The 25,480-nt window shown below is 39.8% G+C and overlaps 1 protein-coding gene across 2 annotated transcripts in view; it reads left to right on the forward strand.

Moving 5' to 3' along the window:
* Window positions 1–25,480, forward strand: part of Usp6nl (USP6 N-terminal like) — a 135,687-nt gene that overhangs the window by 63,365 nt on the left and 46,842 nt on the right. For both annotated transcript variants that reach the window (XM_027405161.2, XM_035442832.1), the window contains 3 exons: window positions 7,579–7,646; window positions 11,206–11,288; window positions 17,706–17,745. In XM_027405161.2, the coding sequence (XP_027260962.1) occupies window positions 7,579–7,646; window positions 11,206–11,288; window positions 17,706–17,745 (191 nt within the window). The remainder of the gene's footprint in view (window positions 1–7,578; window positions 7,647–11,205; window positions 11,289–17,705; window positions 17,746–25,480) is intronic.

Genomic DNA, 25,480 nt, shown 5'->3' on the forward strand with positions numbered 1-25,480 from the left:
CACACACTGTTTCCCTTCCCGTGGCAGCCACTGTAGTCTGCTTACTAGTAGTTTTTCCTCCTCAATTTTCAACTTGCCTTTTGTCATCATTGCTCATTGATTCATTCTTTCAGCTACTCGTAGTTCAGATTCCCAAGGGAGGACTAGTTAACTAAATTACGTGAACACATTAAGATTCTTCACAGCTGTGAAAACGTTGAACTAGAGTTACTGGTGTACTGGAGTCAGCCTGAACTCATTGTTCAGTGTTACCATGTTGATAGCTTGGCCACCATAGTGGTACTGTTTGCAACAGGGAAATTAGCAGACGGCCCTGTTACTTCTCTTCCCCTTATTGGTTATTAAACCCTGTTGGTACACTACCTGGTAGGTTTATAGATTATAGATAGGCACTACCACCAGTGTGTACTAGTAGTTGGGAAGAGACAAGTGTAACCTTTTTAGAGAATGCTTCTGGTTTATTTTAGCAGAAAAGGGAACATACAATATATGGGGGTGAGTTGGTGATTCAGCAGTGAAAACTTCTTGTTGCTCTTCCGTGTTCAGCTCCTAGCACTCACATTGGGCAGCTCACAACCATAACTTTAGGTCCAGGGGATCTGACATTATCTTTGGCTTCTTTGAGTATGTGTTCACATAAATTAAAAGAAAATTATGTTTACAAAACATGCACATTTATATATATATATTAGAGAAAATTTTGGTGTCAGTAGTTGTGTGTAGCAGTTGTATGTAGGAAAGGGGCTTCAGTTTGGAGTAGATTGTGTATGTGTACACATCAAGGTGTATTTTGGATGCCTACAATGTATTTCAAATATTAATAGGCAATTCAGTTTTATGTAGTCACAATAATGGCAGGATCTTTAACTTCTCAGATGTGGTGAATTATGTAAAGGAAATATCCTAATATTGCAGGTGTCAAGGTCATATGAGTTAACTTTCTCATGTGCCATCAAGGTCAATGCCATGGCCCTTTATATTTTATTTCATATATGGACTTTTTGTACTATTTGCCTGTTTGGAGGGTTCTAGTAGTCTGCCACTCTCTTTTTGGTGCTCTGATGCAAATTTTACAGTATCACACTTGAGGTTATTTGGATGGGATGCACTTCATGAAAGCATCCTGTATTCCATATTTTAATGTAGCTTGCTCTCTGGGCAGCTAGGTATTTGGCATAGGGAAATTTCTGATGCCTCTTGTGATTTTTTTGGATTCTGTGTTTTCTTCTGTTTTTGATTCTGTAGAAAGAAAATTGTAAAGGTAAGGAGTGTTTTGTTTAGGATTATTAAAACTAGTGCCAAGATTATCACTACAGATTAGAGAATCTAGATCAAACTCAGTTCCAAATATAGTAAGGATTTATATTGACTAATGAGTGATGGAGGCGGGGCAGTGTCGGTGGCTAGAAAATGACTAAGTTGAAAATATAACAGGATTCTTCCTGAAGGTAGGCCAGGATGGTCAGCTGTGTAGGTGAGGGGAATCTGTGCCAAACTGAGTTTGCAAACATTCTTTTTACAGTTAGGCTGGGGAGGCTGAGACCAGGATGAAGACCAGGGCCAAGGGTCAAGGCTTCATGGAAGAGGAAGTTCAAAGTCTTGACCTCAGTTTTACAGAAAGCATGCCAGTGGCTTTTGTTATTTTGCTTTGTTCTGTTTTGTATTGTTTTTCTGTATTCTCGATTTTTTTTTTTTTTTTTTTTCGAGACAGGGTTTCTCTGTGTAGCTTTGGAGCCTATCCTGGCACTCACTCTGGAAACCAGGCTGGCCTCGAACTCACAGAGATCCACCTGCCTCTGCCTCCGGAGTGCTGGAATTAAAGGCATGCGCCACCAACGCCTGGCTCAAATTTCTTTAGAAAAAAATATTATAGAGGTAGCAAACTTTGAATCCTTGTATATTTATGTTGCTAAAACAAATTGCCACATGGCTCAAACAGTGCAGATTTATTCTAGAGTTCTAGAAGCCAGAAGCCTGAAAGCCATTTACTGGTCAGTATGGTTAATTCCTTCTGGAACCTCCAGGGGAGACTAGGGTTCCCTTCATCTTCATCTTCATCTTCATCTTCATCTTCTGGGGCTGTTCTCTTCAACCACGACTTCCACTATTGGCCATCTTTCTTCCTGTTATTCTGGATTCTTGTGACCAAGTTGGACCTCCCTGCACAGTTAGAGTTAGTCTCCTCAAGATCTCTAGTTCATCCGTGTGCAGACCCTTTCTCCACAGTGCTTTCATTGGCTCTAGGGATTAAGCTGTGAACCTCAGTTGTTTGATGGGAAAACATTCTTCAACTTATCTCAGCTTGTTGCTTTGTAATATCTAGAAGCATATTTATTTTTCCCATTTGTGTTATAAAATTCCAAGGTAATGATAGTTTTTCTCAGAACTTTGACAATTGTGCCTCATTACCTTCTAGCTGATTAAGTTGCTTGATGCCAGTCTGATTCTCATTCCATAGTGTGTGACTTAACTTCTTCCTTTTTTCTGTCCTTTTTAGATCTTTTGTTGTGGAATAGTATCACTGCCCTAAATGGAGCATAAACTTAATTCATGTCTATCTAGTTCAGGGTACAGTTCCTGGGCACACAAAAAAAGTAACAGTACTGTTAATTTATGCAAAATGGTTTTCAAATTACAGGTCTCTGCCCATTTAAAGAAACAACGACAGCAAGGAAAAAGTAGATAAAAGAGAATAAAAGTTTTATTACAAATATGTGGTTTATTAAAAATGTTTGGAACAGGGGCTCTCAAGATGACTCAGTGGATAAAGGTACTTGCCCTCATCCAGGTTCAACTGGATGACCTAAATTCAATCCCTGGAATCCACATGATGGAAGAAGAGCCCTAATTCTTACAAGTTATTCTCTGGCCCCCACACTGGTGCTGCTGTGATGTATATATCCTCCCCCCCCCAAAAAAAGTATAATACACTTTAATTCCTTTTTAGACGTTCTGTTCCCAGGAGCACTGTCATAATATGTATTTATAGTATGAATCAGGGCCTGGGATTTTCACATTAAAATATGCCAAGATATAGAGTGGACTTGAGAAGTATTTCTTCATAGGTTTATGTTTAAATAATTTGGTCTATGACAACTTTTGTTGAAAGTACTAAGAATGTGGCTAATCTGAAGTGTGAGAGTGGCATGAGAAGTTGCTTGTGTAAAGCCCCTGTTTGCTGGGAGATGGAATGCTGGGTGTAGGCTGCCGTGGCTTCTAGTTGGGATTCAGCCTGAAAGACATGTTTTTCCTCCCAACAAATCTCATCTTTGTTTGAGTATCCGTAGTCCATGTAACCACAGAGAGGCCTTTTCCCATTTGGAAAAAGAAAGAATGCATTTTAAGCGTCCTTTCTTGTGCTTGTTTCACAGTTAAGTAGAGCCCCACCCCCTCCTGTTTCTGTCAGTTGCAGAATGTCTGAGGTAGCACCTGCTACTCTCACATACAATGAAACCTTGGAGTAGATCAGTTTTCTATGAGGACTGAAAAAGCTGTCCCCTTCCAAGGCCAGCCTGATTATCTCAGCAAGGGTAAAGTACTTTTAAAGTTGATACTGTTTTCTATACTTCTTACCTCTCCAGGCATTCACAAGGAAAAGGTAGTCTGCTGTCAGTGTTGTTTTATGGGATTGAATTTGAAATTTAGTAATGTTGTAATGTGTGTTTTTAAAGAATGTAGTTCAAATGGATACTTATTCTTTAAAAGTTTGGGGGGATTTGAGACATAAAATGTCAATTTTTAAAATGCTTCTGAAGATACCATAGTTGTCATTTTTTTTCATAAATTTGTACCAAGAGATATTTCCCCATATACTAGAGTAATAAAAGTTTTACATACTTATACAGGCACAGGGTGTTTTTGTGATCAAAGCTTTGGTCCAAACTCTTTATTCACAATGGAAGTTTTAAATAAGCAATCGAGTGTATGCCATGAGCTCATCAATGGAGACAGAGCAGGAAACACAATTTCAACAGAGTGATCCTTGTGCTACAGGTGGCTACCTCTCAGTGTGAATTAGTAATGTCTGAAAATTCAGCAGTAGAAAAACTAGTATTTCATTTTAGTCTCTCTCTCTCTCTCCCTCTCCCTCTCTCCCTCTCCCTCTCTCTCTCTCTCTCTCTCTCTCTCTCTCTCTCTCTCTCTCTCTCTCTCAAGACAGGGTTTCTCTGTGTAGCTTTGGAGCCTATCCTGGACTTGCTCTGGAGACCAGGCTGACCTCGAACTCACAGAGATCCACCTGCCTCTGCCTCTGGAGTTCTGGGATTAAAGGCGTGCGCCATCAACACCCAGCTTGGAAGGAAATGTTTAGCATCTCTGATAGCACTCCTGGGGCTCAGAGGACTTGACTTTAATTTCTGTGCCCTCACTTTCTTCCCTTCAGTAGAGGTCTGAGTTTATTGTGTCAAAGCTGAGTGTCAGAGTCAGAGGAGAAATGGGATGATATGTGTGTGCCTATATCAGACTTCTCTTCGTGTTAGTTTGTTGTAACATATGTGTTTGATTACTATATAGCATCATTCTATTTACTTACTATTTGCACTTGCACTGAAGGAGAGCTTATTAACATTTTGTATTCTGAGAAATGTGAAAATGTTTTTTGGTTTTTTTCCCAGAGAACTTTAACCAAATGTACACTTCCCATTATTATAATAACTTGTGCTTATTTACTGACCTAAATAAATTCCCAGAGGTAGAATGTGTCTCTTAGTAAGATTTCTGACACATACTATCCAATTACTTTTCAGAATTTATACATTTATATGTTTAGTCTTAGTGTCCTGAACTGCAAATGACTTCTGGCTTTTGTCAGTATTATCAGCACTTTTGCTGTTGTTGAATCTAAGTGGATGCAAAGTGATATTTTAAAACTCTATTTCTGTAATAATTGAGGCTGATCCCCCCCATATTTTAGTTTTTGTTGTAAATTGAGATTGTGTGTCTTTAGATTTATTTTATGTGTCTGAGTGTTTTGCATGCATGTATGTATGTGTGCCATGTGCATGCCTGATGCCCAAGGTGGTCAGAAGAGGGGGTTGGATCTCCTGGAACTGGAGTTACAGATGGTTTTGTGTGCAGCATGAGTGCAGCATGTGTGTTCTGGGAACCAAACCTAGGTCCTTTGCAAGAGCAACATGCTTCTGGGCCATCTCTCTAACCACATAAGTTTAGATTTTATTTTTGTTAGAGCTGTGCACCAATGTAACAGTGTACCAGTGTATAATATTCCCTTTGGAAACAATTGACTTGCCTTCTCAGTTGGAATGACCACTCTGCATCACCTAGACTGATTTCATTCTCTGTTTACTTCCCTGTGCTAAGTGATATGCCATAATACTGCTGCTTCCCACTTCTTCAGTTTCCAGTGTTAGCTTTGTTTTCCTACTCTGGTGAGTGCCCTGGACTCACCTCTGCCACACACGGCCCTTCATTCTTCCCTATCTTTAACTTCACTCCCACCTATGTCTCCCCATGAATTCCTGTTTCCAAGGTGCATTAGTCAGTTGTCCTATCACTGAGAAAATGCCGCTGATAAACAACTTCAAAGGGACATTTATTTTGGCTTACCGTTTTTTAAATCTCAGTTTGTGATTGGTTCGATGGCTACACTGTTGTTGACTTATGGCAACATCATGGTTGAAGGATATGTTAGAGCAAAGAGAGAAAGAGCAAGAAGAAGGGTCCTGGGACAAGATAGACAATTTAAAAGCATGTGCAGTGGCCTATGAGTAGGCCCCACCTCCTAAAAACAATGAGTTCACATTGAGCTGTGAACTCATCAGAACTAATCTTTGGGTGAGGTTAATGTCCTCCTGATCCATTCACTTCTTAGTGGTTCACTCAACCAGGAACCAAGCTTTCACACGTGTTTGAAGTACAATTCATATTAAAACCATAGTGATTGACCTTTAGGGGAGGGGTTTCAAGAGTCCTTAAGTTGTCATAGCAATAGGATTTTAGGGGAAAATGGATATGTATGTTCTATCTGTCATCTTTTTTGTGTGTGTGCTTTGAATTGTTTTTGTGAAATAGTGGTTAAAGTTGAGGATTATACAATTAGGATTGTCTGGTTTTGATTTTGAGCTTTTAATTTTTACTGGCTTCGTGGCATTGGGCAATCTGTTTGATATTGCTAAGCCTCATGTATGATTGCTTATGATTGGCACAGGGTTAATAATGATACTTGTCTTATAGTGCTGTGAGAATTTGTAGCAAGGCCTGTTAAAGAGCTCCACGCAGTGTCTTGCTATCTGCTAGCACTCAAAGCACAGCTATAGCTGCTGTCTTACTGTTGCTCTTGTGAATTTCTTGTTCTTGATGCTTGCCCAGGCTCTTTATTTAAACAATGTTGTCTTTTATCCTTGATTGTCAAACCTTTTACACAATCTATCTATCTGTCTATCATGTATCCACCTATCTGTTCCTGTGATGAAACAGATCAAAACCAGTTTGTGGATGACAGTGTTTATTTCCATGTCACTGTTTGTGTCACTGAGGGAAGTAAGGGCAGGAACTGAAGTAGAGACCACAGGAGAAGTGCTGCTTACTGGCTTGCTCTCTGGCTAGTTCAGCTTGCTCTTTTATACAACCCAGGCCCAGAGGTAAAATTTCCTACAATGGCTGGCCCCTCCCATACCAATCATTAATTAAGAAAATGCCCACAGATAGCAAACTGATCAGCTGGAGACTATTTCTCAATTGAGAGCCCCTCTTCAGGGTATCTCTAATTTATGTCAAATTAACAAAACAAAATACCAAGTCAGCATAGTCCTCTAGTTGTTTTTGGGTCAGAATGTTTTATCACAGCAATAGATAACTTACACATTTTATTTTTAAGCAAACATAAAATAATGTTCTCTATGGCTCTTCGTAACCGTAGTGCTACTGGTCCTTTCTCTCCCTCTCCCCCTGCCTTGCCTTGGCTCGATGCTTACTTCCCAGTGAAATCCTTCCCCCCTTTTATCTGAAAACTTAAGAGCTTTCCATTTCAGTTTCTATTCCTATTTCTATGAAATTTTAAATTTAGAGTTGATTTTTAAGTGCTGTATTAGTTACTTTTCCTTGTCACTGTGGGCAAATACACCTAACACAAACAGTGTGAGGAGAGACATGTTTATTTTGGCTTTTGGGTTCTAGGGAATGGCTAGGAAGGCAGGGTGGCAGGAACATGTCGCAGGGCCTACACAAATGGTGCTAAACCAGCAAGCAGAGAGAGGGGCTATGCTGGGCTCTGTTGTCATCTGCCAGTCAAGGTTTTGTATCCTAAAGGGTCTAGTTTCCCAAAACAGTACCACCACCTCAAGACCAGATACTGAAACATGGAGGGGGTGGGGTGGGGGGCATCTCATTGAAATTAAGACCACAGCAGGGTCGTAGATTTGTGATCTTGTGACGTGTTTGCTTTGAGTTTATACATAGTATTTAAGTGATAGAATGGTTAGTATTCTAAAACTGCACCTAACTCATTTTGATTTTATTACTTTTTCATTGTAGGCAATATTGCTTTTATGTTTTATTAGTCTTATGACTAACTTTATTATTCTCAGGATAACAGCCCATCTAAATTTGATCTCTCCACAGATACGGACCAGGATGTAGCACTCAAACTTGCTCAGGAACGAGCTGAAATAGTTGCTAAATATGACAGAGTAAGTATCTATATTTATTCTTTGAGTAGGTTTTTATTAAAAAATCCATATAAATAGAAAAGGGCTTGCTTTTTGGACAGCTGAAATAACAAGGAGTTTGTTTCCTTTGTGAGAACATTGAGTTCAACTCCTTTTTCCTCTGTTTCTGTGAATTCTCTCTCTCCTTTTTGCCTTCCTTCCCTTTAGCTGTTTTCCCAGACTTGTCTGGCCAGCTGGCCGGCCACTATACTTATACACTGGCTGTTTCCTCATGCAGTTCTTGTCTCCTGTCCTCTGGAGACCCCACTGCCCACTCCTTTCACATCTCAGACCCGTCCTTCTTGAATGCCTGTCACCCGCTGGCACTCTCTGTTTCATCCTAACACTACTTACATCAGTGTGAGATATATTTTGCTTGTTGTCTGCTCTTCCTTTTATACTCTGTGGGGTCAGGGTTTATTTTGTTTGATTTATTCCTGTAAGCTAAATACCTGGAACAATTTTTTACTTATGGCAGCTATTAAATACTTGAGAGAGTGGATATGTACAATTAAATTTTCTTATAGAATAGTTTTTATATGTACTCTATGAATTTGTTGTGAATCTCAGATTCTTGTATTTATGTTTCCTATAAATTTAAACTAGCACTTGACCTGATTGTCAGAATGAAATCTATTTTTTCATTTTCTGATATATTTTAATTCTTTGAGAATTTCATACATGTATACAATGTGTTTTTATCATATTCATTCCTATTCCTCTAACTTCTCCCACTCAGCACCTCTTATTCCTATGCCCAACTTCCTTCCTTCCTTCCTTCCTTCCTTCCTTCCTTCCTTCCTTCCTTCCTTCCTTCCTTCCCTCCCTCCCTCCCTCACCGAATCCAATTTGTGTTGCCCATATACACATGGCTGTGCACCCATCTAGTGGAACATGCTCAGCCTACCAGGGACCACACCTCTTAGGAAACTGGCTCTTTCTTTCCTGGCATCTGTCACCTGTCAGTAGCTCCTTAGCTCAGGATGGAGGCTTGTGATCCACTCCCTCTCCATGCTGGAATGTTGATTGGCTGAATGTTATGCAGACAGCCACAACTGCTGTGGACTCTTGAGTACACTTTTTTATCCTGTTCCTCCTTGACCTCTGGCTCTAACAGCCTTTTGGCCCCTTCTTCCGCAATGTTCATGTACCTTGGAGGAGAACAGGTGTGATATAGATAGCTGATTGACGCTTGAGCATCCCTCAAACACTTACCGGCTGCATTTTGACCAATAATGAGTTTGTGCATTGGTAGCTGAACAGAAGGAAGCTTCTCTGATGAGAACTGAAGCTGCACTCATCTGTGGGTATAGAGAGATATGGATGTAGAAGGCAGTTTGATACTGTGTCTTTTAGTAAAGTAATGGTATTAGGTTTACCCCTGGGGCACATGAACTGCCCCAGCTGTGGGTCTTAGTCAGATTTGCTTTATCAGACATGTGTTTCTTTCTGTGAAGTGGGCCTGAAATACAATTAGAAAGTAGTTGATCACCCTTGTCTTGATTATCTTAATTGGCCAACTTGACACAGTCCAGAATTACCGGCGAGAAGCCTTAATTGAGGAATGGTATAATCAGGTTCAGGTTGGTCTGTGAGGGATTATTCAATTGTTAATTGATATAGGAGTGTCCATCCCATTGTGGGTGGTACCATTCCTCAGGTGGTGGTCCTAGGCCATATAAAAATAGTTAAACCAGAAATCGAGTCAGTAGCCAGCTTTCTTTCATAATTCATGCCTTGAGTTCCTACCCTCACCCACCTTCAGTGATGCTTGTGTCCTGCAGATGTAAGCTAGGACTTCCCATAACACTCCTGCCACTATTGCATTCATGGGCACATATTGCCAGGCTGGTCGTCATTGTAGCTTTCAGAGTTACAGCTGGATCGGACTGCTGATCTCATTTCCTTCTCTAGCCTACATAGCACTTCCTGTTTCTAAGAAAGCTAGCCAACAGGGAGATGTTTATAAAACAGCAGATTTCTTTATGGCCCTTATAGACATCCTGAGTGTTGGTTGTCCCCTCCTCTCTGTTTTACCCTCCTATCCCCTTTCCCACTTAAACCTTCCTCCTCCCCTTTCTCCTTTTGTATCACCTTATCATGAATCTTTCTTGGTTTCGATGTAAAAGATTATCAACAATTTGTTATCAATAATTTCTCCTTATTTGTCTCTTTTAATGGATCATAACATTTATTTGTAGGTGCCATGTTCTACATCTGCATCACTTGAACTTGTGTATCTTCTTTTTAATATATATTTTGTGAGGTTAATAGGAACATGAAATTATAAATAACTGCCTGGCCTGTGCCCTTCCTTCAGGGAAGCACTCAGGCCGTATTCAGTCTTGTTCCCAGAGTTCCCAATGCATTGGCTAGTTGTCATTATCATCCATGAAAAACCTAGATAACTAGTTAACTTTGTAGCTAATGTAGAATAAGCAAGTAGTACTGTTTATTCATACCTGCAGTCACCTCTCCCCACTACCCATCTGCTCACCCATATGTAGTTATCCCAAGGTAGAACCTGGGAACACTTTTCATAATCTAGGAGCAGACATTTTAAAATACACCTAAAGGGAAGTGTCTACAAGTCTAAAATTTGAATACATTGTATTTGGGGGTCCTAAAATCATCACTATGAGTAAGTGATACCAAGAGTATTTAGAATGGTGAACTGAGGAAAGAATTGTGGGAACACCAGCAGTTAAGAGTTACCTATGAAAGCAATCATCAGAGAGTTGGGGTGCATGAAGAGAACTGCAAGGGATCAGCAGGGGACAGTGCTATGCAAGTGGGGAGGATAGAGAGCACAAGAGCCATTGCCAAGTAGTCCTTAAATGTTCAGTACTGCAGACAAGTCGGCCTCTCTCTCTCTCTCTCTCTCTCTCTCTCTCTCTCTCTCTCTCTTCCCTCCTTCCCTCCTCCTCCTCTTCCTCCTCCCCCTCCTCCTTCTTCTTCCTCCTCCTCCTCCTCTTCCCCCCTCCTCCTCCTTCTTCCTTCCTTTCTTGTTGTTTGGAGAGAGGGTCTTGCTATGAGGTTCTACCCAGCCTGACTGGAACTCACTGTGTAGAGCAGGCTGGCCTTGAACTCATAGAGACCCACTTGCCTATACCTACTGTGTGCTGGGATTAAATGCATGTCCTACCACACCCATTTGGGAGTCATTTTTTATTTTAGCAATAAGTGGGTTCAGGGCCGGTGTAATTGGGAACAAAGCAGTGAAAAAACACAATGTACATTGCCTTCTGTGAGAGGGTTGTTGAAAGGTCTGTTCTAGATAATTCACTTTAAAACTTAAGGTTTGTCAGTTTCTCTTGCAGTAGCTTTTGTGTCCTCAATGACTCCTCTCAGGATATATTTTGATGAAAAAGCAGCTATGTTAGCTCTTGCTGACACAGTACCTTCCATAGCTAATAACTAAGGAACAGTGATTACATGGCCAAAAATAGTTTAGTTAAAGAATACTCATGTTTGATATGTCTCAGTAACATACTTGGTATTATAAATTCCAAATAACTCCTCTTGTCATCTTTTGTTTTAGGGACGAGAAGGTGCAGAAATTGAGCCTTGGGAAGACGCTGATTATCTTGTTTACAAAGTCACTGATAGATTTGGCTTTTTACAGTAAGTCACACAGGTTGAAAGCTGTTGTTTTTCAGTTACAATCTTTTCTATGGTTATCTGTTATTAAATTTAGAATTTTTCTAAGACTCCAGGAGTGCTCTAGTATACCTTTTGGTTCCTATCATTTTTTACTACTGTGGCTAAAATTGAGCTATAGTTAAGAATATAACCTTTATATCTTTTGTGTTTTGTAAAGAGCACAGTAAATGTGTAAAATGAGTTGTATTAATAATTTAGCAGAGTTAATACACATGGATAACATTTTATATTCTTAAAATAATTATAAAACATTTAATTCTATAAAGATGAATTTTTAAAACAAGTAGCAATTAGAAAATGAGTATTGCCTAAAAATGAACAGTGAAAAAAATGTCATTGATCTTCCTTATAGTTGTAAATGTAATCATGATATTGCTTCTCAAAATTAACTCTATTTATCCTGACTATGGTCTATAAAGACGAGAGAGAGGACTAGACTACTATAAAGTAATTCAGTTACAGGATTTTGACTGCTAAAAATATCCTGCAAACTGATGTCAATCTGCTTGTTTAGGTCCTAGTGTTAGGTAAATTGGTGTGTCTGTTAGCAGTGTGTATTCTTTTTGTCTGTCAGCTGGCTTCTCATCAGTGAATGATTTTATATTTCATCTAGAGAAAAGAATAAAAATTACCTTATATATTATATGTTGAGGCTTTGAAGAAATCAAGTGTAGGAATATTTCATAAAGCTCTTATTATGCTTAGAGATGGTACCTATCCAAATTTTTCTCCTGGGTAGTTATAATCTGAAGACTTTGAGCTTCAATAGGCAAGAGAGTAGTGCTTACAATGGAATTTCTCTCCTCAACCCCCTGCCACATTGTTTTTATCTCTCCCCCTTTTTTTCTTCCACTTCCCTTTTCTCCTACCTTTCCTCATCACTATCAAACATAGCCACAACTCTGATGGGAAGCCATTGTACATTTATGTGAGTCAAGTGCAGAACTGGGATGTGATCAAATTTTGAAGTACAATTTGTTCATGAAGACTCTTAAGCTCAGTGGGTCACAGATTTGTCTGCATATTAGAATCAATTGAAAAAAGATTTCTGGATTCTGTACTAGATTTTGATTCAGAAGATGGGATGTAATCAGTTCATTTTGACCATTCCATCCATATGGTAATGTGTTTTTTAGAATTATAGTATAGTTCAGATAGCATCTGAAAAATCCATGTATTCCAAGAGGGTCTGTTAATTACCTAAATTTTCTTTCTTGCCAGTTGAAACAAATTTAAGTGTTATAAACAAATATGTTCTTGCCCAACAGCCTAACTTACATTTGTCAGTTGGAAAGTTGTAGTCGGATTATTTATTTATTTATTTTTGTTTTTTCCCTGTTTGTTTTTATTTTATTTTTTTAACTTTGGGCTGAGGTGGAGTCATTTGTGGTGGGGAAAATGTCAACTGATAAGTTACCTTATAGTATTAGTTACTGCTCATTGAGCACTTTGTGTGTCTAGCAGGGTTCTAAATATTTATTCCTTCAAAACATCTTTGGGGTGAGTTCTTTTTCTCTAGTTTTTAGATGGTTCAAAGAGCTCAAATAAATTGCCTCAGGTTTATTGACAGTGTCAGCTCCTAGGATGGGGGTCTAGGATAGGTTTCACTCCAGAGCCATGTTCTGAATTGCTGCAGAGTACTGCCTTGTTTTGATTTAGTGAGAGAAATACAGGGTAAGTGCTTTGAGATACCTACAGAGGAGACCAAAATGGCTACTTCCATAGACATACCTACTAAGATAACAAAGGTCACCATATTTTTTTAAAATGAGACTGATTGGTATTGGTACTCATGATGTTGCTCGTTAAAAACATAAACAAAAACAAACAAACAAACCCCAGCCTGCTTTATGCTGTAGTCTCCAAACAGAAGCCCAAATGAAAACGATGAGGCAGAAGAGTGGATTCCAGTGTGACATTAGGCTTTATCAGTTGACTTTTGTGACAGGGCCTATTGTCAGCAAAGCACTTCCCCCAGCGTTTGCTGTGGGTGGCTTTTATTGCTTGCCCCACAGTAAGATGGGACTTTATCTATCGGACTGTTGGATAATGTTTTTGCTGTAAGCATCCAGATATTACTTTGTCTCACACCTGATTAAAAGAGCACCTCTCCTGTCTTAAGCTATGTGTAAATCTTGATTGCTGCTGCAATTGAAATTAGATTTTAAATTCATTGTCAATACAATAGAAAGAACAACCTCCGAGCCTTCTCTGGATATTGTTGAGTTCATATCTAGATATAGCTTTAGAAACTTAAAGTCTTTGTTATGACATATAAAGGAGTAACAATAATTAACACAGTATAGATTGACTTGGTTTGATAATAGCATTCACAGTACGTACAAATGTAATTGGCAAGCCAGCCTGTGGTGGAGTTAGAGCTGCAGAGTGGACAAGTTGACCTTGCTTAAGTGGTTGTAGAACTTTAAATGTTTTCATCAGAACTAGCTACCACAGCTCTGCTGGACAAAGAATGCTTGGTATTTGGATAATGATAAATAATGCTTTTAGGTCACAAGTTTTTAATAGGAGAAAGAATTAAAAGGAAGCTGAACCAAAAATAGAGGAGATCAAATTAACACTGAGCATCAGATGCTCAACTACTTACTCAAATTTGTATATTTATAAAATGTAGTGGACTGTCCATAATTTCCCATGCTTTTATAGATCCGCAGGAGCTTACTACTCTGTAGTAAAGATGCTCTTGTTATCAAGATTATCCATTTTGATTAGAAAGGTTTGAGAACTCTTTTATCAGTCTTACATATAGTCAATATATTCCACCTGATTTTAACTATTTTAACAAATTAGGTTTCCAAGTGAATGTTTATTCACATTTACAGAAATATTCCTGTGAATTGTTGAGAAACGACACACACTTACTTAATAATACATTTAAAACCTAATCCAGATGAAAAACATGCCAGCTCAAGTGTTTGTCTTTCTTCTGATGACTGCTGTATTTACTTACTGTTTATATGGAAGGGCTGAGTGTTGTCTCTGGGCAGTCAGTCCTCAGGTGTCTGCAGGGCCTAGTCTCTAAAGCAGTGGTTTTTAACTAGTAGGTTGTGACTACTACAGGGGTGTGAATATTAGGAATCCTATATTTGCATTACAATTAATAATAGTAGCAAAATTACAGTTATGAAGTAGTAATGATGTAATTTTATGATTGGGGGCTCACCTCAATAAGAGAAACTGTTTTAAAGGGTTGCAGCATTAGGAAGGTTGAGATCCTAATCCTACCTGTCCCTTGCTCTAACGCAAGGGACAGGTAGTAGTTATGTGTTACCAAGAGCCAGGTACTAAGTGCTTTTGGATTTGTAGACCATGTGACCTTGTCATGACTCAGTTCTGCTGCTGTAGTGTGAAAATGACCCCAGACAGTGTCTAAATGAGTAAGAATGACAGTGCCCCCATAAAAACAAAAACAAACAAACAAACAAAAAAACTTTATTTACAAAAATAGACAGCAAGATTTGACCTGTGTGGACTGTGGTTTGCTGACCTGAAGGAATACTCATCTGTATATTCCAGACTGTGCTCTTTCATCTTTTCTACTTGAAGGTGACTTAGGTAGCAAGATACAGATTATTGGAGCCTGTGTGGTGGTGCATGCATTTAATCCCAGAACTTGAGAGACAGAGGCAGGCCAACCTGATCTACAGAGTGAGCTTGAGGTCAGCCAGGATTAAACAGAGAAACTTGTCTTGAAAAGGAAGGAAGGAAGGAAGGAAGGAAGGAAGGAAGGAAGGAAGGAAGGAAGGAAGGAAGGAAGGAAGGAAGAGGCGAGGGAAGGAGGGGGAGAGGGTTGGAGAGAGGAGGGAAGGGAGAAAAGAAGAAGATACAGATTTTTGGTTTAAGCAAACATGACTTATGGTACACATCTGTTTAGCACATTCACTGACTACCTTGACCCCCCCAGTGAATGTTCTGGAAACACATGGGGCTCTTAGTGAGGCACGTCTTCTATTCACAGGTGGCTGTGAGCCTCAGCATATGCCAGCCCATAGACTTGAGGAGGGCAAGGTCTGTGAACACAACAGGTTCCACATGGAAAGTTTTATGTGTAAGATATGAGGACCCAAACTTGCTGTCTCCATATTAGAGCTGAAGACTATATTCAGTCTTTAGAATTTCTGTTTTTCTGAGAGCTATTTCCTTAGCCCATGCCCTGCTTTGTACATTCTGGCAATAGCTGAAGGTTATTTAAGTGCTCTGAATTATGCTGAATCAAATATTTCTGTGTTAGGCTAAATGACTTATTGAAAATGGTTATTTTCTTATCTATGAAAAGAGGGATTTGGGTTTTCTCTTTAAATTCTCTTTTGGCTTTTATACCATTTTTGTCTGTTTCATTGCTATGGCTAAATGGTTCATCTAAGGACTTTTCAGAGAAGCAAAGAATGACATAGAAAATGCTAGCTCTTGAATAATAATCTGTCATGTTCTTAAAAGTCATGCCACTTGATCTCAAGAGGAAACAGAAGGAAGAATATGCATGTGTTGTTGCCAAAACATCCATGCTATTGAGAAAGTTGCTGAAATTAGCTTTGTTTATATGAAAAACTTTATTACTGACAGTTAATATAAGACTCTCAGGATATTTTAGCATTAGAGGTGATAGCATACATGAACCAGAGAAATGTTTTTTTTCTTTTTTTTTTTTTTAAAGATTTATTTGTTATGTATACAATGTTCTGCCTGCATGTATGCCTGCATGACAGAAGAGGGCACCAGATCTCATTATAGATAGTTGTGAGCCACCATGTGGTTGCTGGGAATTGAACTCATGACCTCTGGAAGAATAGCCAGTGCTTTTAAACTACTGAGCCATATCTTCAGCCTGGTTTTGTTCTTTTGTATATTAAAAATGTTCTGTTGAAGCTGGGCAGTGGTGGCAAATACCTTTATCCCAGGATTCAGAAGGCAGAGGCAGGCTGATCTCCATGAGTTTGAGGCCAGCTTGGTCTACAAAGCTACAGAGAGAAACCCTGTCTCAGGGAAAAAAAAAAAAAAAGAAAAAAAAAGTTCTGTTGAAGTTTTGACAGTAAAGCTTAATTTTACAGACTAAAAGTGGAAGTTTTCTTTTAATTTACAAGTCCATTTGAATTGAAGCCAGTTGTTCTTTTTCTTGTCCTTTTTTTTTTTTTTTAATATTGGTAATTAAACCTAGGATCCCACTCTTGCCAGGCACATACCAGACCCTACCCCTGAATTACATCTTCAGCCTTCATGTGTATTTGTATGGTGTGCATGAGTGTGTGCACACACACTCAGGACATGTATGGGTTCATGTGTATAGATGTTTTTGTATGTAGAGGCCAGAGGTCAACCTTGGGTGTTTCTCAGAAGCCATCAAACTGAATTTTTTGGGGGGGGTATAGGTTTCTCATTGTACCTTAGGGCTTGCCAACTAGACTAGGCCGGCTGGCCACCACACCTCAGAAATCTGCCTCTGCCTCCCTAGTGAATGCCACCATGCTGCGCATGGTGCTCACCTGATCGTTTGTGTGTTTATAAGGATTGAGCTCAGGTACTCGTGCTTGCATAGCAAGCACTTTACAAACTGAACCATCTTTTCTGGTCCCACAATCCTCATTTTACTATTTTATTTTGAGATGGGCACTAAGTTGCCCAGGCAGGCTTTGAACTCACCAAAACCCAGGAAGGTGTTGAATTTGATATTTTTCTTCTACTTGGCCTCTTGATTAGCTAGTGTTTCAGTCCTTTTCCTCCAGGCCTGGCTCCATTTTTTTCTTCATGCAAAAATTTAAACAGTGGTTTATTTTAGGTAGTAGTTGGATCCAAGAGTGAAAGTGACAGTCTAGGGCACAGGCTGGCAGACTGACCTATGTATCAAGGCCAAAGCTAGTTTACCACTTGGTTCTGTAGCAGCTCTGTAGAGCTTAGTTTCCCATCGTCTGTGAGTGCTATATACATACATACTACTACACTAGAGTCCAAGTAGTTGTGAGAAAGAGTAAATCTTTTTAGGCTTTGTGAATCACATACTATTTACTGTGACTGGAGTTGCTGACCCCTGGTCTAGGGCAGTGTTCACCAGCAGAATTTTTTTTTACCATGATAGAGATGTTCAGCGTGGCGGCCACTAGATAGCTACATGACTTTTATGTAGTCAGATTGTGGCTAGTGAGACTTACTTCAAATTGCTCACTGTAGGATAGTCATTACTGTGTTTAAAGATGAGGGATGTTGTTATTATAGACCAGTCATTTTCTTTTGAATTTGGTGGAATGGAAACATGAAACGCATCTCTTATAGTGACATATTACATATGATACATGCCTGTAGGATATACTTAGTAAAAATCTGCTCTGATTTCAACCATTTCATTTATGTTGTTATTCTCTACAGTGAGGAAGAGCTCCCATATCACAATGCAACTGCTGACCGGGTAAGTGTGGTTCTTTGTTTATTTGTAGTCATTGATGAATTGCCTCTAGAGGAACAGAATCTTTTTGTGATTTTTGAGTGCTGTATTGTATGTAGCTGGCATTGTTAGAATTTGTATTGCTCTTAAGAAAGGAATTAAAATTGCTCATCCCCAGCTTGACCATTCTACCTGTAGGAAACACTTCTCTGTGTCAGGAATTCCCATCCACCCATCCATCCACCCAACCACTCACCAACCCAACCATCCATCTTGTGTGTGTGTGTGTGTGTGTGTGTGTGTGTGTGTGTGTGTGTGTGTGTGCGCGCGCGCGTGCGCGCGTGCACGGGAGAGGGGCAGTTGTTTGCGTTTTCTCTGTCTCATTTTTGTTAGTTCTTTGAAAAGTACACACAGTGTATTTTTGTCTCCTCCTTCCATACCCATTCAACTTTGTGTCCTTTGTTTTTAAACCCATCAAGTACAATTTGTGCTGCCCAGATACTCTTGAATGGGTGGCCTTCACTGAAGAGGGGTCAACCCTTAAAGAAAATTGACTCTTCCTCTCCCAACCACTACCAGCTGCCAATAGCTTCTTAACTAGGGATGTGGCTTCTGCTTACCTCCCTTCTCCATTCTGAAAATTTGTCAGGCTTGAGTCTGTGCAGATCTTATGCATGCTGTCACAGCTGTTGTGAGCTCATATATACGACAATTGCTCTGCAGTGCCCAGAAAACAGTTTCCTTGTAATATCTACTGGCTCTGTCTCTGAGCCTAGGAGGAGAGGATGTGGTGTAGATGTCCCCTTGTGGACTGAGCATTTCACAGTCCCTTATTCTCCACACCTGAACAGTTGTGAGTCTGTGTTAATCACCATCCTCTGTTAAAAGAAGCTTCTCTGATGAGATTTGGCAGTTAGACTCATTTATGGATGTGACAGTAAGTTGTTAGGAGTAAGGCATCCCAAGTGATCATTTTGTACCCTCTGGATAGTAAAGTAAAGCACCATTCTAGACCAGTAGGTCCATAGAAAGTAACTGTCCATGAGTTTTTAATCCAACTTCCCACAAGTAATGACTAGAACATTTCTTATTGTCAGTTAACTAAAGCCGAACGAAATGTGGGATCAGAACTAGATTGATAACAGATAGTTTATTAAGAAAGTACTCTCGAAATGGAGCCAGTGACCAGGTTTACACTGGATGCCTGCTCGTTCACCCAGCCAGCCGGGAGAGTGAAAAAGAGAGGGCTGAATGTATGCCTCTCTGATAGTTAAACCCCTGTTATATCACTGTGATCACGCCCGAGTGGTCAGCGGCACCTATGTCAGCCCCAAGCAGCTTGGCATTTCTCCCTACAATTCCTCTTTTAGTCTAAAGAGGATTTAAACTTGACTGTAAATTATCCATAATTCACAATCATAAAAATGAATTATAAGAAGTTATAATAATCTACTAATATCACATCTTAACTATGTCTATTCCAACTAAACCTTAAAATCATCTGAAAGAGATGTTCAAGCTTGAACACCTCCTTCCAAACCCAACCTTAAATAATAGGAAACTAGCCCTAACTAGGTGTCAACAGTAGGGAAAGGGGGCGTAGTATTCTCCAAGTTACTTCCTGCTTTAACTTCTGACATTTTAAGGATTAGACAAGTAACATACATAGTAAGTCTGTCAGCTCTTCTTAAAACATTTCTCCACTCTACTTAGCAAGGAGCTGTTTCTGCACCTTGGTATACATTGGAAGTAGTAGGGATCAGAAGTTTTAATTGCTCAGAATCTCCTTATGCCTCCATTTCTCTTCCAAAATGAATTGTAGAATGAAAGTGAGGTGTTTTGTTTGTGTGTATTCTACTGGGGAAGGGGGCTGAGCTTCAGACAATGCAGGTAAAATTACAATTATAATTTGAAAAATATTTTAGGAAAATATTCTAAGATCAAATTTTTCTGAAAAGTAAAACTGTAGAAAAGCCATAAATTTAAACAGAATTGTTATTTTGCGTATATAAAGAACACTTGTGACCACCTCCTGCAGGTGAAAGATTGCCAGATTCTCTGGCAGCATCATAGCCTAGACGCTTTGACAGGGAACTTTCAACAGCTACATCACCAAGTAATGTGTGTCTTGCCCTGGACTGACTACCACTTAGAGTCCCAGGCCTGAGGAAAGCTTCACCACCCTCACCACCGTCGCCTGTGAGAAGCCCTCTGTCCAGTGACTAGAGCTGTCATTGGAGACAGGAGATGGGAGGCGATTGGTGAGACTCAGGTCTTTAGTACAGCAGAAATAATGTGTAGGCTGGTGGTCAAGAAAGCAGTCTGTAGATCAAGAGTACATGAGAGGCTGAGGCAGTGATGGTGAAGTCTGCCCTAGGGGGAACTTTGTATCAGACTGTTTGAAGTGGTAACCTATGGATTTGCCTCTGCCTCCTGACAGTCCCTTTGTGTGTAGTGCCCTGCTTTCCTAATCATCTGACTCACTGATACCACCACAGAACCTCCTCTGCTCTCCTCCATGTTCCTCAGCTCAAATTTTATTGTAGCCATTACAGATTGTCTCTAACTAAACAATAGTTTCCCTCCTCCCTCCTCCTCCCTCCCTCCTCCTCCCTCCCTCCCTCCGCCTCACGAAAGCCATATTTTTAGGTTTTGAATATTTTCCTTGGCCTAGCAGTATTGGTCCTCAGATCTGCCTTGTAGACAAATGTGCCCATCACAGTATGCAGGTGCTGCTTCTTCCAAACTCCTTGTTGTCTGTCCTTGACTTCTCTCAGACGCCTGTCTCATCTCTAAACCAATGCTGTGAGCTCTGCCATCTAGGTCTGTCAGAATTTGTTGACTTCATCTCTGCTTCTGCTACTCAGGTCCACTATAACTTTTCTTTTGGAGCTTCTTGTCTTCCTACTTCAGTCCTTGCCCCTTTCTCTCATAGTCTTATCTCTTCACACAATTGGAACGATCCTGTTAAGATGAGTTAAAAGCTTGTTACTTTCTGATCAGAACCTCATCGTACCTTCCCTGTACATCTATAATCGAGCACAGTGCTAAGAATGATCCTTAAGGTGTTACAGGACCTCACTCTTTGCCCTTGTGCTACCTTCTTTCATTCAGCTGCTGGCTCCCTAGTGTCTTGAATGTGTGGGTGGGGGGTGCTTTCTCACCGGCTTCTTCCTCTTGTGGGCTGTTTCACTGTCCTCATAGTAGCTTCAAGGCTCGGCCTTTTAAGTGCCTTCAAGAATTTACTCTAATGTCATTTACAAAATATGACTGTTCATGGTCATCTAATCTAAAACTGGGAACTTCTTTCTCCCCCTGATGTTAATTATCTTCTTTGTTTTTTCTGTATGGTACATGACACAATTTATGTGTTAGATATTTTGAAAATTTACTTTGTTTCTCATACTGGGTTGTAATCTATATGAGTCACACACCACCTTTATAACATTAACTATATTGACTTAAAAGCTGCCGGTGAGTCTTCAGATGTTGCAGTGTCTTGAACTTGAAAGATTAGGGCGAAAAGAATTGAAGTCATTGTTTTTAAACAAAGGCTAGGTAGATTTGGCAAAATAACAATACATTAATCCAGTATAGACTTCTCTTTCCAACTCCTCCTTCACTATTTGTAATTTTTGGTCAAGAAATCTTAAGAGTTCAAGCCAGTAATTAGATAAGTCAAGAAATGTGCCAATAAAGAAGAAATGTAAGGAAAATTAGTGGAGGGTACATACTTAAAATTAAGTTTGTTTAATTTTTTATAAGACTGAGCTGTATAATAAGACTCTTACCCAATACAAGTATGTATCTAACTAATTAACTTCCCATTTAAAGTCTTAATAGGGAATCACTAAAAAGCAATATGTGTATGGCTTAATAATTTATTTAAAATTTCAAGCATGGTGGCGCACGCCTTTAATCTCAGCACGCAGGAGGCTGAGACAGGTAGAGCTCTTTAGTTTGAGACTAGCCTGGTTTTCATAGAGAGTTCCAGGCCACCAGGGGTACACTGTGAAATCCTCCCTACTATTTTTTCAAAAACTATTAAAATATCTATACATTTACTTGTCAGCCCTGTCCTGGGGTAAGAGGGTTCTGAGGTAGTTTGTTGAGGTAGTTTCTGCCTTAGAGCCCTTTTACACAGTGCACTTGTTTATCTTATGAACTTCTTTGATGTTTTCTGCATTTATTTGTTGTGAATACACCCGTGCCTGTATGCATGCTTATATATGTGTGCATACACATTTGTGTGTGTAGTCACAGCACACATGTGGAAGTTGGTTCTTTCCTTCCACCAGGTGGATACTGGGAATACAACTCAGGTTGTCAGGCTTGGCAGCAGGTGGCTCTGACTCTTCCTGTTATTTCACCAGGCCCATGGCCTACTATATATGTATATATATATTATAACATAACATATAATATAGTAATCAATATATGGTATATTAGTAATATATTAACAATTATATATAATTATATGGACTCAAGCTTGAACACATGCAAACTAGTCTAAGGTTAGAAGGAGCATTCTGTAGTGTCTGCCTATATGTAGTGTCCAAACTCTGCCATTGTAGACAGGTAATAAAAATTTATCTGTATTTTTTTCATTTCAATGATTGGCTTGCTGAAGTCTACACTCTATAAAGCTTGCAGCTGAAGCTGTGCTTCTTGGTGCTTAGAACTTACTGTATTACTGTCTGTTTGGTCAAGTAATCATGGCTTCAGTTCTAGCTCTGCCATGCGTTATTTTATAGGAGGCCATTCTCCATTTAAAAGAGGGACAGTAATCCTCCCTCATAAGAGGATTAATGTGGTGTTTGCAAAATGATTTGGGTTCCACCAAACAGGCACTTAAACAAATACACTCATTATACTTACCCTGTAGAGAACAATATTAATAATGGATTATATTATTTCCTTGAGTTTATTGATATTTTTAATAAGGAGGAAAGGTTTTATAAAACTATGAATTTTCATAGATAAAGCCCCGAAATGCAGTGTAGTATTCTGTATAATATATAAAATATGAGAGCCTTTTATTTTTAAGTTTTTTATTTTATTTATTGTATATGTGCACATATATGCATATATGCACCTGTACCAATGTAGGCATGTATAGGTCAGAGGACAACTTTTGGCTGTTGATTCTCTGCATCCACCACGTGAAGTCTGAAGATCGAGCTCAAGTTCTCAGCTTAGTGGTAGGCAAGTGTTTTACCCCTGAACCATCTTGCCAGCCTCCCCCTTTATTTCTTCTAAAATGTATACCTTCATTTTACATAGCATCAAGTCTTAATAAGTGACTGTGCTTTCCAATGGCAAGGTGTCCTATACTTCCTATCCTCTCCTGACCTCTGCTGGTGAGATCTAGGCATGGGTGACTCTCGGCAACTTTACTCACATGTATGACACCGCAAAAACCAAACTTTGTACTAGTCTCATCATTTACATTATATAGAGCACCTCATATGTTTTGAGTTTCTCCCCATATGTAAGCAGCTTCTCCAGTGGAGAGTTGTTACAGACCTGTAGCTCAGTTCTCACCAGATTGCTCCCTTGTTAATGCAGATTGAGAGCTCAGATGATTTTAACCTATGGTGTACAAATCAGAGAGGTTCACATGACCTGCTGCTTGGGTTGGCTAGAACAGCTCATGGAACGTTAAGTGCTGTGCTTACTAGACCCATTTACTAAAAGACAGTCCTCTCAGGAATGGCTGGATGGAATATGTATGGAGTAAGGAACAGAGGTTCTATGCCTCTGCAAGTATGAGATCCTACTGAGAATGTCAGGTGATCACCAACCTGGAAGCCGGTGAAGCCCCATAGCTGAGGGATGGTAATGGAGGCGTTATGACAGAGCTATAGTCAGTTTGTGAAGCCTGGGTTCAATCCCAGCTTACACACACACACACACACCACCACCACCACCACCACCATTTGAGAGACCAATAGAAAATTTAGTGTATAAGCTATGAGATAATAATCATTGAATTTGAAATTTCTTGGATATAAGAATGGTGCAATAATTAGGATTTGTTTGGCCAGGCAGTGGTGGCACACACCTTTAATCCCAGTACTTGGGAGGCAGAGCCAGGTGGCTCTCTGAGAATTTGAGGCCAGTCTGGTCTAAAGAGCCAGCTCCAGGACAGCCAGGGCTGTTTTACAGAGAAACCCTGTCTCTGGGGAAAAAAAAACATTAAAAATTTTTTTTTGTTCTTAAATGACTGCATCCTTGGAAATATTTACATATGAAATATTTAGATATGATGTGCTCATGTCTGTGATTTTTCTAGTGGATTTGTCACAATACCAACCCCCCCCCCAAAAAAAATAAAAATCTGGCAAAAGATTAATACTTGTTAGATTTCCATGAAGAAACATATGATGTGGTTTTTCTTTTAGTTCATATAGGTTTAAAATATTTCCAAAAGAAAATTAAGAAAAGTAAGCCAACAGAATTCATGCTGTGTGAGCTTCTCACACACACACACCAGCAGTTCTGTTTTTTGTCACACTTTGGAAACTATCTGTCAACCATAGTGTTACATGGGGTTAATGTTATAATTTCTTGTGGTTCTTTCTGTATTACATGGTGAAGCTCCTATCTGAGGCAACAGTTCATATTCATACTCTTTCCACTCTACTTTGGTAGCCACAGGACATTACTAATTATTTCACATTGCTGCCTGTGCCCTGCCTGTTGTAAACTGTTTACAACTGTTGTTTTAGGTAACAAAATTAAAAGATAGACATATGCTTTGGTCTCCGTGGTCAAGCAGTTAAGACTTTAATAACAATAATGTGATTTGAACACTTAGGCAGCTGGAGTACATGTGTTAAGTGTAGTAGTTTCCATTCTATAGAATGGAGAACCAAGGGAAACAGACAGGAAGAGTACTGATAGACTGATAGACTCTATCAATAAACAGATAGAATAGTACTCTGGCTAAGCTGGGCCTTGGTCCATGCCATGAAATCTGAGAGAATAGTTGAATTAGCTTGAACATGGAGGCATTTCGGAGAGGCTTTAGACCTTGGGCATTTGACCTGCCAGATGAATGCTGTATAGTTACTTTTCTCATTGCTTTGACAAAAACAGCTAAGGAAAGGCTTGGTTTAGCAGTTTGAGGTGCAGTCCATCATGGCAGGGAAGTCATGGTGGCAGAAGTGTGAACATCTTGCCACAAGGCTGTAGGGAGTCACCCTAGCCCTGCCCAATAGTCCTGGGGCAGGTACCAGGTGGACCCGGGGACTCGCCCATAAGGGCGGGGTGAAGGAAAGCCGAAATGAAGTAAGGGGGCTTCTTAAGGGGCTGCAGGTGGGGACGCGGCCCTCTCTTTGTTCTGGCCGCGCTGGCTGGGTTCTTAACCTAGCTCTGGCCTGTGTTTCACCCGGCTGTGCTTTGAAATAAAGAGACCTTAATCCAATACAAGGCAGTCACAGGAAAACAAATGAGTCCTAGGGCTCAGATCACTTTCTCCTCTTATTCAGGTTCAGACCCCAGCCAGCCTCAGTTAACTCAGTTTAGAAACTCCTTCCCAGTTGTACCCAGAGTATTGTCGCCCATCCTGTCAAGTTGGCAGTAAGCATGAGCCATCACAGGTGGTGAGGAAAAAGTACCACTAGCAGACAAGTGGCAGACCTTGGTCAGAGAGGCATGGCAGTAGTTGGGAATAGCCAGCAGTTCAGGACAACAGATTTGAGTTGAAAGTGTCTGTTAAAATCTCAGGTAGAAATCCTGACATACTGTTGTGATC

This window comes from Cricetulus griseus, chromosome 3 (genome assembly GCF_003668045.3).
Source record: "Cricetulus griseus strain 17A/GY chromosome 3, alternate assembly CriGri-PICRH-1.0, whole genome shotgun sequence".
Lineage (NCBI taxonomy): Eukaryota > Metazoa > Chordata > Mammalia > Rodentia > Cricetidae > Cricetulus > Cricetulus griseus.